Raw genomic sequence first — 14,331 nt, 5'->3', positions numbered from 1 at the left:
ATGTGTGATTAACATTGTAGAAAGAATTATATGTTCGTTCGTTCTTATTACCTCCCTTTATGACAGTACAGGTTCATGTACAATAATTAATGTAAAAATTATTAAAATGTTTATATCTTTTTACTTTCACACACAAAAATGTATTGAAAGCTAACCTTGGAAGCTTTCATCCATCAGCCAACTGATTTTCTTTACATTGACTGAGGATTAGGATTAACACCACCCGGTGTGAGCGATGTAAATGTTGTGTCCCATATGTGCGGTAACTGAAAACGGCCCCAGTCCCTGTTTAGCGCCGGTTTGTATGCTCTGATGTACACCGCCTCTTTGGCCCCTCTTTCACCATGCTCTGATGTACACCGATTGTACATCAGAGCATACAAGCCGGCGCTTAACAGGGACGGGGCCGTTTTCAGTTACCGCACATATGGGACACAGCATTAACATCCCCGGGTGGTGTTCATCTTAATCCTCAGTCAATGTTAAGAAAATCAGTTGGCTGATGAAATCCATGGTTAGCTTTCATTACATTTTTGTGTGTGAAAGTAAAAAGATATAAACATTTTTACAATGACTGAAACCACGCAGTTGAATTTTCATTCAAATAATATTAAAAATGTGCCGAGTTTCCTAACCATGTTCTGCATGTTCTCTATTGAAAAACAGCTGCTTGATCTGTTTTTAACATAAAGTTCAACGCAAAACTGGCGAAAGGAAAAGCAAAATTACATGTTTGTCTTTATCTTGGACGCTCAGAAGTGAAGTACATCTATGTGGTCAGCTCTTAGTTTTATCTCATAAGGCGACCGTGGTATGCCAAGATAAAAATTTCACAAATCGCCATCTGTCAAACATGAGTATAATATTATGTAGACTTTATTTATGTATTGAATGGATTTGAGGAAAATTCTTCTTCTTTTCGAGTGTTTTTCACCAACCAGTCTTATCAATGTGTGGCACTTTTATGGATAAAAGATAAAAACAATTGAAGTAATGTAATTGAAATTTCAGTCAATAAAAGTTCAATTAAATTGTGCAGTCATGTTGTCTTGATTATTTTTCTGCGAGTTCAAATCGACGTTACTGACTGGAAATCAAATATCGCACTCGTGTGACTGTTTACCCAGGATATTTATTTAGGGATGTGATTTAGTTTAATTAAGAGAACCTTCATAAGTACCGAGGTGAACAAACCTTGGAATTAGAGAAATAAATAATTTCAGAAGCTCAAATTTTATGTTATTATTTCATGTCATTTTGTGCATAGTTTAAGTTATAAAGCATGGAATTAGAAGAAGCAAATTTTCATAGTTGTAAAGCAGTGTGCGAGCTGTGCCCAGGTGACCAAATTGGCACATTCTCAGCGGTGGACTATGTCCTTTTTGCTGCAGTCCTTGTCGTATCCGCCGGGATAGGAGTTTTCTACGTCGTGAAAGAATATCTAAGTGTGAGAAATGCAACCGCTGATGACGTTTTAATGGGAGGACGAGATATTGGTATATTTCCAATAGCCATGAGTTTAATGGCCAGTTTTATGTCGGCGATTACTGTTCTTGGGACGCCGACGGAGATGTATAACAACAATACAAGTTACTGGATTGCCGGGCTGGCAATGATTCCGACGGTGATCACAACGAATCACGTTTTTCTACCGTTCTTTCATGACCTTAGTCTGACTAGTGCGTATGAGGTAAACAATTTTGAAAACTCAGTATCTTTATATCTTGTTAAATGTTATTTTATTGTTTCTGTATCCCGACATCAAATGTAAACATCTTTTATCCTTAAGCCCAAAACGCATATAACTGTATTATACAACAAAGATTAATGTTTTATATGGTGCATCTGTAACTGGCCAGGTTGTACTCTCCACCAGTAGACAAATATAGACGCACGTTTCTTTATATTAAATAATTCAGGGTTTAGGGGGGAATGGGTGTAATTTCCTTTAGTACAATAGTATACACTTGCTAATTTATTAATTTTTAATTGCATTTACTTTCAGTATCTTGAACGAAGATTTAATAGAGCGACAAGAGTTTGTGCATCTCTCATATTTATTCTTAATATGGTATGTTGAGTTATATCTATTTTCTCAGACATTTCTACTTATTTTCTCAGATATATAAGCTTTATTTTCTGAGACATTTATACGTATTTTCTCAGATATCTGTACTGTATTTGGTAAACTGTATTTTTCAGACTTTTTTTTCTTGTTTTTTTCCCAGGTATTTGATATAATGATGACTTTACATGTAGGTAGACTTATTATTTCAAGTGTTCTTTTGCCACACGTAAAGAGCACATTCGCATTAAAATTAAAACATCCGGTAAAACATCAGAGCAACCAGTAGCATCGTAAAAAGGTCTATACTCTAGCGTTGTATACATGTGTTAGGTACTATATTCATGCACTAAATAGAAAAAAAAAATAGGTCGAAGGATGGTAGACTGGTAAAATAATATTTTTCCCCTTCTATTTGCCTATTATAACGCTTGGAGAAGGTTGTGGAGTTGTAAATGGTGTGTTTTTCTCTTTACAAAAGATATATACAGTCTATATTTCAGTGAATAGACTAACTTACTTATCATTTCAGAACGTGCATTTTCTAGACAGTGTTCAAAGTCTTTCTTTTTAACTGACTTACCTTTTCTCAATACACATTGTCTAGAAAGTATTCTCTTTCTTCTTAACTGATCTTTTAAGAGTTAATATTTTCAAGAGATAGTACTTGAACTCAGTTTTCTTTACATTTCAGTTACTGTATATGGGTGTGGTCCTTTATGCTCCAGCACTTGCCTTAAACCAAGGTAAGTAATGCTTACAATACACGTGCCGGAAGCCAATATACTTTTCTACATATTCCTTTCATTAACTACATTTCATTATTCCTTTCATTGAAACAGCCGAAATATTGTTTTCAATCGACTTTTGATACATTGAAAGATAAATGTTAAAATCACTATAGCTGAATGAAATTCATTTTGAAACGTCCATCAGACCATTTTGATAAAATGTTTAACAAATAAATACATTTTTTATATAAGATCAGACAGTCGAAAGACGCAGTGAAAAAGTGATTAACTAGTATATACGATAGTGTGATTATTTTGTTTTGAAAAAATGATATGAATAGGATACTTTTGAACTGCTGTATAAATCTAACGTTTTAATATTTTTATTTAAATTTACTTATCATTACCATCTACTCAATTTCAGTGACAGGCCTATCGTTGGAACTATCTATTGTGTCAATAGGAATTGTGTGTACATTCTACACGGCGCTGGTGAGGCATTGTACACACTTTTTATGCCCTATATCTAGAATTTTTATGAAACCATGCAAACTCCAATTAACACCCTATCCATTAACACACAGAAGTCTTGATAGGATATCACAGATGGTCCTTGAACTCGATCTGAATCTTTCTTAGATGGTATTCTCGAATAATTCAATAGTTGAGTAGATTTGAAACTGTTTGTAAAAAAAAAAGATTAAAAAGGTGTGTCTATATATTTAGAAAAAAATGTTATACTCGCATTGTGGGATTATTGGGCATTTTGATAGTTTTTAGTATTAGTATAATGGTAAAATATGACTGGAAACTTATTAGTTTTTTGATAATTTAGCAAACAACAACGATGACAACAACAACAACAACAACAACATTTTTATTAGCAAATATCGACAATAGTTTGCCTTTGAAAAATAAACAGAAAAAAAAAGTTTGAAAAAAGGAAATGCTATTTAGCAAATTCATGTTTTAAACCTTTAACCTAGGGTGGTCTGCGAGCAGTTGTATGGACGGACACGTTTCAAACATTTGTAGTGATGGCAGGACTTATTGCTGTGACAGCCCAGGGCTCTAAAGACCTTGGTGGAATTGATAACGTCTGGAATATAGCGTACAATGGAGGCAGAATCTTCTTTTTGGAGTAAGCCCTAGTAGTGCTTCAATTCTCAATCAACTGGAAATATATATTTTTGTTGTTTTTAAAAACCACTCGTTCGAAACTTGTGTGAATAAATTAGAAACGAGTTCGATTTAAAATGTAGATCTCACATTGCAAAATAAACAAACAAGTAAAGGTGAACAACAGTAAGAAATCTTGATAATATCGCATGCCGAATGTTGAATTTGTTACGTGTTAAATACTGATACTAATGTTAAATTAGTATCAGTATTTAACACGTCTTCTTTGCAGAAAGTCGTGTAAGTTTGTGTAATGGCCAGTTTCAAAAAAGATTGAGCAATATAAAGTGTTTTAAGTAAATCACTATAACTTTGGCGCAGCTCGACGGAGCTGTGAATCACCAATAACATCTTTTTAATCAAGAATAACTAAATTGGCGAGACAAAAGTTGCTTAATGTTTCAATTGTGTTGAAAATGTATTTTGTAAATGCGGTCATTGGTAAATGGTTTTGTTATAATTGCAAAACATCTATATAAAAACCAACATAGTGGTTTAGCGAGCAGCATGGATCCAGACCAGCCTGCGCATCCATGCCGTTCGCTTTCAAAGCCTATGACAATTAGAGAAACTGTTAGCGAATAGCATGGATCCTGACCAGACTGCGCGGATGCGCAGGCTGGTCTGGATCCATGCTGGTCGCAAAGCCACTATGTTGGTTTTCTCATGGCAAGGCACTGTTAAGTAAAGAGAAAAGGTAGTAACACGTCTCAGATGCATTTGAAACGAGAAACAAACTAGGCAATAAACATGAGTGTTTATCATATTGCGTTATTACATGACTCCTTTTATAAATCGACGGGCAATAGTTAATGTTATTAACTGCTCTGTAGTTCAGTACTAATTTTTAAAGGGCTAAAAGTGAAACTTGAAGAAAAAAATATCAAAATTAATTTCTGATGCCATATAATAAAACATTCATTGAATGGCTTGGCGGTCAGTAGTCAAAGTTTTGACTATTGACCTAAACTCCATTCAGTAAACAGGTAATAATGCATCCCGGTGAAACATAAACATTCGATATCAGCTCTCATATGCGTAATTAAAAATATTCAAATAGATAACGTCTTCCAGGAACGAATAGGTTTAAAATATATAATGTATAGACTTTTAATACCACTTGCATTATATAAAATGTATAAAAATATATTGTGTGAACAATGTATTTTTTTTAAATAATAGTTAACATCTTATTCGATCTATTTCAAATTGTCCTTACAGCTGGAGTGGTGACCCGACTACACGTCATTCAGTATGGGCTCTTTTGATTGGTTCATTCGTAGGTCAGCTGACTATTTATGCTGCCAATCAAACCATGATACAAAGATACTTGGCCATCAAAGATCCAAGAAATTCACAAAAGTTTGTATTTACATGATTTATAACACTTTTGTAAATGCATCGTATCAGTTACATTTTATTTTCACCAAAACCATCTAATATTTGCTTTTGAATGTTAATATACTTTTATGAGTGTGGTATCACCTGTTATTCAGTAGGCCTATATATAAAAACAGCACGTTTACTTGGCTTATTGCTTTTTGACATTTCAGAGTAGGGCCTATTTATAAATGTTACATTCTGTATGAGTAGGATGAACATTAAAAGAAGTTTTCAGAATGTATGTCTTTTTAAATGATGTTGAATACTATATCTGCACATTTCCTTATGCGCAAAAAGTGATTTTTTACAGGGCACTGTATCTCAGTCTCCCACTAACTCTGATACTCTCCACTCTGGTGTGTGTTGTTGGGATAGTTATCTATGCAACATACCATTCCTGTGATCCATACATTCTTGGACATGTCCATGCCCGAGATCAGGTAAAACATGTTTCTATTCTATATATGAGTCGTGTCATGAGAAAACCAACATAGTGGCTTTGCGACCAGCATGGATCCAGACCAGCCTGCCCATCCGCGCAGTCTGGCCAGGATCCATGCTGTTCGCTAACGGTTTCTTTAATTACAATAAGCTTTGAAAGCGAACAGCATGGATCCTGGCCAGACTGCGCGCATGCGCAGGCTGGTCTTGATCCATGCTGGTCGCAAATTTTAAGCCACTACGTTGGTTTTCTCATGGCACTGCTCAAATATGCTTGTACTTCACAAATTAGTACGAACTGTAAAAAATTAAAATCCGTATTGCACTACGTATAAAGACGATGCCCACTTTACCTCTGCCTGATATTCATGCCCTGGAAAATTCGTTACACTAAAGGAAGAATATGAAAGGTTCATTATGACACTCGGTTGGTATGAATTTTTTATGGCGCATGTGATCTAGGCCTGTCAAAATCCATGGGAGCCGACTACAACGTCCAAGATCAAGCTTCTGTTATACTAACACTATTGTTCTGAATTCTTCGAAACACAAGCTAAATTTTGATATTTACTCACAATTCTAACACGACCAGCAAATAACCTACATACATGTAGAGCAAAATCTATCTCGGGTTATTCTTCAATAAACATCTCGCGTGCAATGACGTCATCCGATTCAGGTGCATAGCACGGTTGTAAAAAGTAGTTACCATGTTTTTTAACACTGTTGATACTAGAATGTCGTGTTAGAATCGAGATAATAAGTGTGATTTATCGTAGAATAACCCGAGTTTGTCATTCTTATGCGTAAGAATATATCACTCAGGCCTACGGCCTACGGCCTTCGTGATATATTCTTACGCATAAGAACTCAAAACTCGGGTTATTCTACGATAAACCACGTTTGGGAACTTATTATTTCTTAAATATAACAATTAAGATTTGTTACATTTTTATAGTAGAGTATTTGCTAGAACGTAAGCAAGTTTCTCCAAAATCGGTAACGTTGTAAACCGCTGATGTCAACACTGGTCAAAAGACATGTTGATAAATACTGCAGTTTTAATCTTAATCATATATGATAAATTATGTAAGTGAATAGATCGTTTGGATGAAACGCTAATAAGTAATATCTTTTCAATCATAGTTATTGCCCTTCCTGGTGATGGACAAGCTGACCTTTCTACCCGGTTTATCGGGCCTGTTTGTCGCCTGTATATTCAGCGCTTCTTTGAGGTAAGTTGTATGACGGTAATCTTCGTTATAAGAGTGCTGTTTCAAATATTCACATGATTATGGAAGAAACGATAAAAAAGCAAAGAGAAAACCGAAAAAAGAAACGCAAATGTGACAAGTGACGAGACTAATGACTTTCATACATAACATATGTCCAAAATTTGCAGGCTTTAATTTCGGAACGATACAAACAACATGTATCAGGAATTGAAGCATTCAACGATATGTATCAGTAACTAAAAATTAGACAACTACATCTCTTTTCTGTGCCTTTACTCATTTTCTATACATTAAATGCCATTTAACTTGTCTTATATATAGTTCCATATCATCCGGACTGAATGCTTTGGCTATAGTGATATTGGAGGACATTGTTAAGATATTCTGGGAAATGATGGATATAGAACCATCGCCTACCACAATTGCAAGACTTGCTAAATTACTAGGTAAGGTATGTCTCCACACAAATTTTAAACCTGATCATGTAATTCATCCCCTTCTTGATTGTATTGATTAATCCAATTAATGTTGTTAACTGTTGGAGTTAAAAGAATCATTGTTACTATTCTTTGACTTATTTAATTACAGCCAGTTTATTAAGTATTTTTACTAAAAAAGCACCTGTTCATGAATTTCTTAACTGCCGAGCAAATAAAGAAATTGTTGTGTCTTGGAATTGTATTCGCAGCCGTTTCTGTTGATGAAATGTGCATTTCTTCTTACAAAATACCAATTGTAATGATGTGATGAAACGATTTTCTGTAAATTACCCATGTCTCTGTTTGTTGAATTGCAGGATTACTCTGTGGAGGAGTTGTAATTGGTGTGGCTTTCATTTCACAGTTCCTTGGGCAAACAGTTTTACAGGTTCATGTTGAAACTTATACTTATTGTTGAGAAACGAACTAAAACATTCATTTACACTTTTAGACATAAGGCCTGTTTGTTTCCGATAACATGCTAAAAACTTGGGGTAGGTAGATCGTAAATTATTTTTTTTTGATTTTTTTTTTTATACAGTGGGACTTTTCGAGCGTTTTTTTTTGTGTCAAAAGATGAATACAAACAATGGGTAATGCCTTTAGAGCACCAGTAAGTTGATTTCTAACATCATTGATCGACATGTTTAAAGCATAAAAAGTTGAAAAAAAATATCCAAGATCATAAAACATTTAGGGTCGGGCGAAAAACTTAGGGTAGGTCGGGATACCGGAAACAAACAATTTTTAGGCTTAATGGTGGTTTCCGAGATCTTTTCTCCACTGAGGATCTTTAGGCATTTCTTTTGTTGATGGGACATTTTAGAATACTGTATAGTGTCATGTCACCCTTAGCATATTTGACGTCTTAACAGAAATAAAATTGTCAAAGATTAAAAGAATGGCTTTATGACTATATTCCAGAAAGCATTTCTAGAATATAGACTGGTCATATAGCATAAACTTGACCGGCGATTATATAAGAAGTGTAGGAGCTAATAATTTGTGTTACTGACTGCTTGTTGTTTTTCTATTTCAGATAATGTTGAGTATATTTGGTATGGTAGGCGGCCCTTTACTAGGACTGTTTATCTCGGGTCTCTTCATTCCGTGGATTAATGAATGGGTAATTTCACCTTTAGTTCTAGTGTTATAATACATTAAATTTTGTATTTCCCGTTATTTAAAGTTAATTAGTTTGGAAGAGATATCAGTGTAGTACATTGTTATTTAAATCAGATGGAAATGAAAGACATAATATTTAGACAAGTTATTCATATCCAAATACATTTGTTGTCAAGGTGAGTGCTAAACCAACAAAAGCTAAACGTGAACTGTCCGCGAAAATGGCAACAAAAGCAAAAATATTTAAAGTGGCGTATACTTTCAGGGTGCTTTATGTGGCCTTATTGTAAGCGCGGTGCTGACTTTCTGGGTCGGGGTTGGAGGGACTGTCCTCGTACCACTACCTGAAATTAAACATGTAAGCGCTGACATGTGCTTAAATTTCAATACTACATGTGGTGCTCAAACAATAGCGAATAATCTCACGTTGACTGAAAATATGACGTCATCAACCATATTAACGACGACGATGTCTACGTCACTAGGAATAAATGGAACAACGTCCATGTCGTCTCAGATAGATGATGACAGTTTGTAAGTCTTTATTTGAACAGTTCAACTTATACGACGATGCAGTTATCGGTTTTATTTGAACTCAAATTAATCTACACACCAAACCAGAGCCGTTTAGTTCTCGGCTTGCAAAAGAGTACTTTCTAGTTAGGCCTATATGGTTTGTTGTTGAAACAATTTTATTGCATGCGTTAACTATATGCACATAGTGTTATTACTTTTCTAATCATTATCAAAAGTACCTTTTGTGGGGAACAAAGTAGTTGTTATGGAACTGATTTATGCGTTTTGCTAGTTCACATTTCTAGGAACATTTTTGTTTAAACGCCTGGACCGTGCCGTTTGTTAAAATGTCCATGCTCAGATGTCCAGACCGTATCGCTTGTTCACATGTCTGTACCGTGCTTCAAAATTGCCAACATGGGGAGAATTCAGTCAATTAAGGTGGAGCCCAGGCTGAGAGTATTACTCCGAATTAGGCCCAAATTACTGTCCCACAAAAAGCAATGTGATATTTGTTTTATAACAAAACACAACTAAATGAGAAACAGTTTCAGAAAACACCTTACTAGTCTATCAAAGGCGTACACACTGTAACTGATCCGCTTTGAATAATCTTTAAAAGCATGCAAATCTTGTAAAACTCATCTCTGTCACTAAAAACTGTCAACGCGTTGCCAGTGTGTTGCTTTTGAACATGTGTTCACTGGCTATTGAAATTGGATATAATACAGCATGTTATTGTCTCATACTATCTTAAATCTAGGACATCGGCAGATATTGCGAACGTATTAGTAAGTGATGTTACTGTGTCAAAAGTTTTTGGCGCTTTTTTCATGAAATTTATTTGAGCCGCACCATGAGAAAACCAACATAGTGCGTTTGCGACCAGCATGGATCCAGACCAGCCTGCGCATCCGCGCAGTCTGGTCAGGATCCATACTGTTCGCTTTCAAACCCTATTGCAATTAGAGAAACCGTTAGCGAACAGTAAGGATCCAGGCCAGACTGCGCGGATGCGCAGGCTGGACTGGGTCCATACTGGTCGCAAATGCACTATGTTGGTTTTCTCATGGTGCGGCGATTATTTTATCAGTATAACCGTAATCTGTCTACTCTATTTCAGATGGATTTACCACCTATCGTACCTCTGGTATGCTTTGTTTGCTGTCCTTATTTCTTTAATCACAGGAACTATTGTAACAATAATCACATCTATCCTTACAGGTAATTTTCACCCTTTCAACCCTTCTCAATTTTATAAACATTTTTATGTATAATTTTATAATTTTAACTGTAGCAAACTGTAATGTTAGTACAGCTACGCCGAGTTCTCTCAATTGGTTCTTGAGACATAAAGGAAGCGCAACATAATTTTCGAGAAACATTCTTCCAGACAAGACTTTAGGGTTATGACTCACTGTTTTTAGCGTCCGACAACGTCAGATATTAAATTTAGTTCCACACAGCTGGTTTCAACAAAATTATTTTTATTTCAAACGTATAAAATTCATAATATATTACTTCTAAAAGCATGTTCTTTAATAAGAAAACCATCTTGGTAGTGCTTCTTAACCATATTAAAAAGCAATACATGGTCTTGAATAATTACAGTTTTATAGCATAACATAATTATACGTTGTGTTGTTTCAGATTTTAACGACCCTGACAATGTTGATCCAACATTGATACACAGAGTGGTAGACCGTGTATGCTGCTACCTGCCAATGTGTTGCAAAAGAATCCATAGATTCGAAATGGAGGTATATTCTCTATCAATGAGCTTAGTTTGTTTCTGATACTTTACGCCGATGATCAAGTATTATTTTCCACCAATCCTGAAACTTTGCAAAGTATGTTAAAGAACGTAGAAACGTCCAGTAATACTTTTGGTTTAAAAATGAATACGAGTAAGAGGGAGACCAACCAATTTTATCTTTTATTTATACGAAGATAAACTTGAAGTGGTATCATCCTTTAAATATTTAGGTATATACTTCTTTAAGAATGGCAATTGGTCGCGTACACAAAAAACTATAGCAGATCATGCATCAAAAGCGTTGTATCGACTGTTCTCTATTTTCTACCAGTATGAATTCAAAACAAGTGAAAAATACGTTGGTCTCCTCAGTTCTTAATTACTGCTCAGAAGTATGGGGGGGGGGGGGGGGGGGGGGTTGCGGGGGGACGTAGATGGAAAAGATACAGAATTTATCCATACAAAGTTCTGTAGAAAAATTCTTGTTGCTAATAATTCAACAAATCTGACAGGATTATATGGTGAACTTGGCAGGGAACCCATGAAAATTAAAAGACATTATTATAAACATGATTAGATACTGGTTAAAAATTCAAAAGTTAGGTGAAAATAGTTTAGTGAAGCAATGTTTAATATGCTAAAGGAAGATACAGACAACAATGTAACATATAATGGTCAGAACTGGGCGCATCAAATCAAAACTATTTTGGACAGTCTGGGCGTATCTGATATGTGGCATTATCTTCATAACTATCAAAATATATCGGTATTTGATTTTATCAAACAAAGAATATTAGATCAATATCATCAAACTTGGTATGCCGTATAAATAACTCACAGAGATTAATAACATATTCTAGGTTCAAACATAATTTTACTCTCGAACCATATCTTGATTACTATAGCTTAGAAAAACGATTTAAAATTGCCCTTAGTAGATTTCGTTTATCTTCACATAGTCTTGAAATAGAGAGGGGAAGATATTACAATATTTCAAGATCAGAAAGAATCTGTAAATTTTGTACATCAAAAACTGTAGAAAACGAGTATCATTTTCTGTTAACGTGCCCTGTATATTCAGATTTACGTAGGAAATTCTTAAAGTCATATTATTTTATCTGGCCAACTTTGCAAAAATTTGATAATCTTTTAATGTCTAGAAACAAGAAAGATATTATTAATCTGTCAATATATATATATATTTCGCAAATAATCGTAGAAAAGAACTAGACAAATAAATAGTCACATGTTATTGTTTTTAGTAACTTATCGTAATACTTAAGCTTCTGCTTAAAGATATATTAAAAGTCCACATTTCCCTTACAAATGTAGAACTGGAGTTGTAAAGCTTTCATTGTTTTTGTCACTACACCCGTATGTAGGCTAGAAGTAATGTTCTATTACTTAATGCTGAATAAATTTTGTTGTTGTTGTTGTTGAATATAGACTGGTTATACAGCACAAAATTTGAACTGGCGATTTATATAGCGAGTCGTGTAATAATTGTGGTTATCTGTACCATTGATTAAGAACACTTTAGGGAATCACATGATCAAAATAATCTCTAAACTAAAATAAATTTATGAATATTATGGGATAATATTGAAGCAACTTTTGTTGTAAATCTAAAATATAACCTATCATATGGCAACATAGATTTATCCTAAAACTACATTAAATTGATTTCAATCACAATCACTTTCTGATTATCTGGACTGAACACTTCAAGAAACTGATACTTCTAATTTTCCTTAGTGTTTGTAATTACAGGATATCTGTCATTAGTGTCAACTACATGATAATTTAACAACTTTCATTAGTCATATGTTAGGCTATGTTTAAATTTCATATTTTATCCTGGTAGGAATTGTTTTCATGTTTTTCAAAATATAACTTTTGTTTAGAGATTATTTTGATCATGTGATTCCCCGTAGTGCAAGAAGCTTACCATATTTTTTTCAGTCGATTTTTGCCATTATCGTACGGAAAACAAAGAAAAAATCAGCCCAAGGCATACACGAAACCATCATGTATATTATTATATTAAGCTATATTTATGGTGTTAAGGTAGTAGACCCATAATGACAATCGACAATTTCCGTGAGATTTCTGTTATTTCGGCATTTATCGGCCGTAACAGTAGCTAAAACGAGCAATGATTTCCATAGAAACCTGAGATTGCCGAAATCACATCCGCAGAAAATGTAATCGAATGCCATTACTTGTACACTACCTTAACTTCTACTTTATTCTTTTTACAGAAACCAGGAAGACGAGAGCCATACAATGTTAAATTAGAAAAGTCTGTTTATGTAAATGCCAGTTTTGAACCAGGAAATGACACTGGTCTGCGCATGACACACTTACCAAATGGAGGACATCCGTCAGCGGAAATTGTTGAAGATGGCACTAAATTATGACGTTTATAATTTTGAATTAATGTATATTATACACATGTAGCGCGTTAAGTATTTGAAATATACCTTGTATACTGAATTTGAATTTTATGAAAGACAAAACGCTGCATTGCTGATACATGTATCAGGATTGCTTTGCTTTCATTCAGTAAATTTTAAATTTTGTGTAAATGTGATATAAAGTGTTATCAAAAAGTGATGCGTGAAACTTTAGACGAAATAATTTCCTAACAAGTGCAAAAAAAAAAAAAAAAAAAAAAAATGAAAATAAGAAGATGCAAATCAGTTTTCAGGATATCAAACTGCACCCTTATCTGTCCAACAAAATTGAAAAAAAAACACCAAATTACTACAAGCTATTTTCATCCATATGGGAATTAGCTTGTCTTGAAAATCTTGGGACAAAGTTCCACTAATGTACTACGCACATATTTCTACACAAAATGTAAATTTTATGATCTATTTTGTTACGAAAATAAAGTTGAAATCAGTACATGTGTTTCTTACAATTATTATGTCTCCCACGTCCGTCTGTCACAAAGTTTATCCACGCAACCATTCCGACATCACTGGATGGATTTACACCAAACTTCACATGAGTGGTCATTTTCAAGCCTTGTTGTGCATATCAACGGAATTATTTGGTTTGATGATTTTCAGTCGATTTATGGCCCTTGATTTATCAAACTTTATGACGTTTTAGGAACTTCTTTTAATTTATTGGGCAGATTTCCTTCAAAAGTTACAGGAGTGATCAGTGTAAATCTACATTATTCAGCATTCGGCATTTTCAGTTTTGATGATTTTCAGCTGATTTATGACCCTTGCTTTGCCAAATGTAATGATGTTTTGGCCACTTCTCTTATATTGTTTGGCGGATTCCCATAAAACTTTAAAGGAGGGATCAGTGCCAAGCTTCATTGTTCTACTTGTTTGGCAAGTTTCGGTTCAGTGATTTACAGTAGAATTATGACCCTTGTTGAATTTTACCTCGTCTGGGCAAC

At 34.4% G+C, this 14,331-nt stretch overlaps 1 protein-coding gene across 1 annotated transcript; it reads left to right on the top strand.

The window, feature by feature from the left end:
- Positions 1 to 829: 829 nt before the first annotated feature.
- On the top strand, positions 830 to 13,552 carry LOC123561215 (sodium-coupled monocarboxylate transporter 1-like). Its single transcript, XM_045353461.2, has 15 exons — positions 830 to 1,690; positions 2,006 to 2,071; positions 2,760 to 2,811; positions 3,221 to 3,288; positions 3,783 to 3,937; positions 5,197 to 5,337; positions 5,669 to 5,798; positions 6,946 to 7,034; positions 7,356 to 7,480; positions 7,831 to 7,901; positions 8,553 to 8,639; positions 8,904 to 9,172; positions 10,278 to 10,378; positions 10,805 to 10,914; positions 13,172 to 13,552. The coding sequence occupies exons 1-15, from the start codon at positions 1,283 to 1,285 to the stop codon at positions 13,328 to 13,330; spliced, it is 2,031 nt and encodes a 676-aa protein (XP_045209396.2). The 5' UTR covers positions 830 to 1,282; the 3' UTR covers positions 13,331 to 13,552.
- Positions 13,553 to 14,331: the final 779 nt, after the last annotated feature.

Source organism: Mercenaria mercenaria, chromosome 15, assembly GCF_021730395.1.
Source record: "Mercenaria mercenaria strain notata chromosome 15, MADL_Memer_1, whole genome shotgun sequence".
In the NCBI taxonomy this organism is placed as follows: domain Eukaryota; kingdom Metazoa; phylum Mollusca; class Bivalvia; order Venerida; family Veneridae; genus Mercenaria; species Mercenaria mercenaria.
The sequence above is the reverse complement of the archived record's forward strand: the minus strand, read 5'-3'. Positions and strand labels throughout refer to the sequence as shown.

Bases quoted from the DNA above. Each gene is read 5' to 3' on its own strand.
- LOC123561215 (XM_045353461.2), top strand. From the start codon at position 1,283: ATGGAATTAGAAGAAGCAAATTTTCATAGTTGTAAAGCAGTGTGCGAG. The intron at 3,289-3,782 runs GTGAGGCATTGT...CCTTTAACCTAG, and splicing joins GTACATTCTACACGGCGCTG to GGTGGTCTGCGAGCAGTTGT. The intron at 5,799-6,945 runs GTAAAACATGTT...TTTCAATCATAG, and splicing joins ATGTCCATGCCCGAGATCAG to TTATTGCCCTTCCTGGTGAT.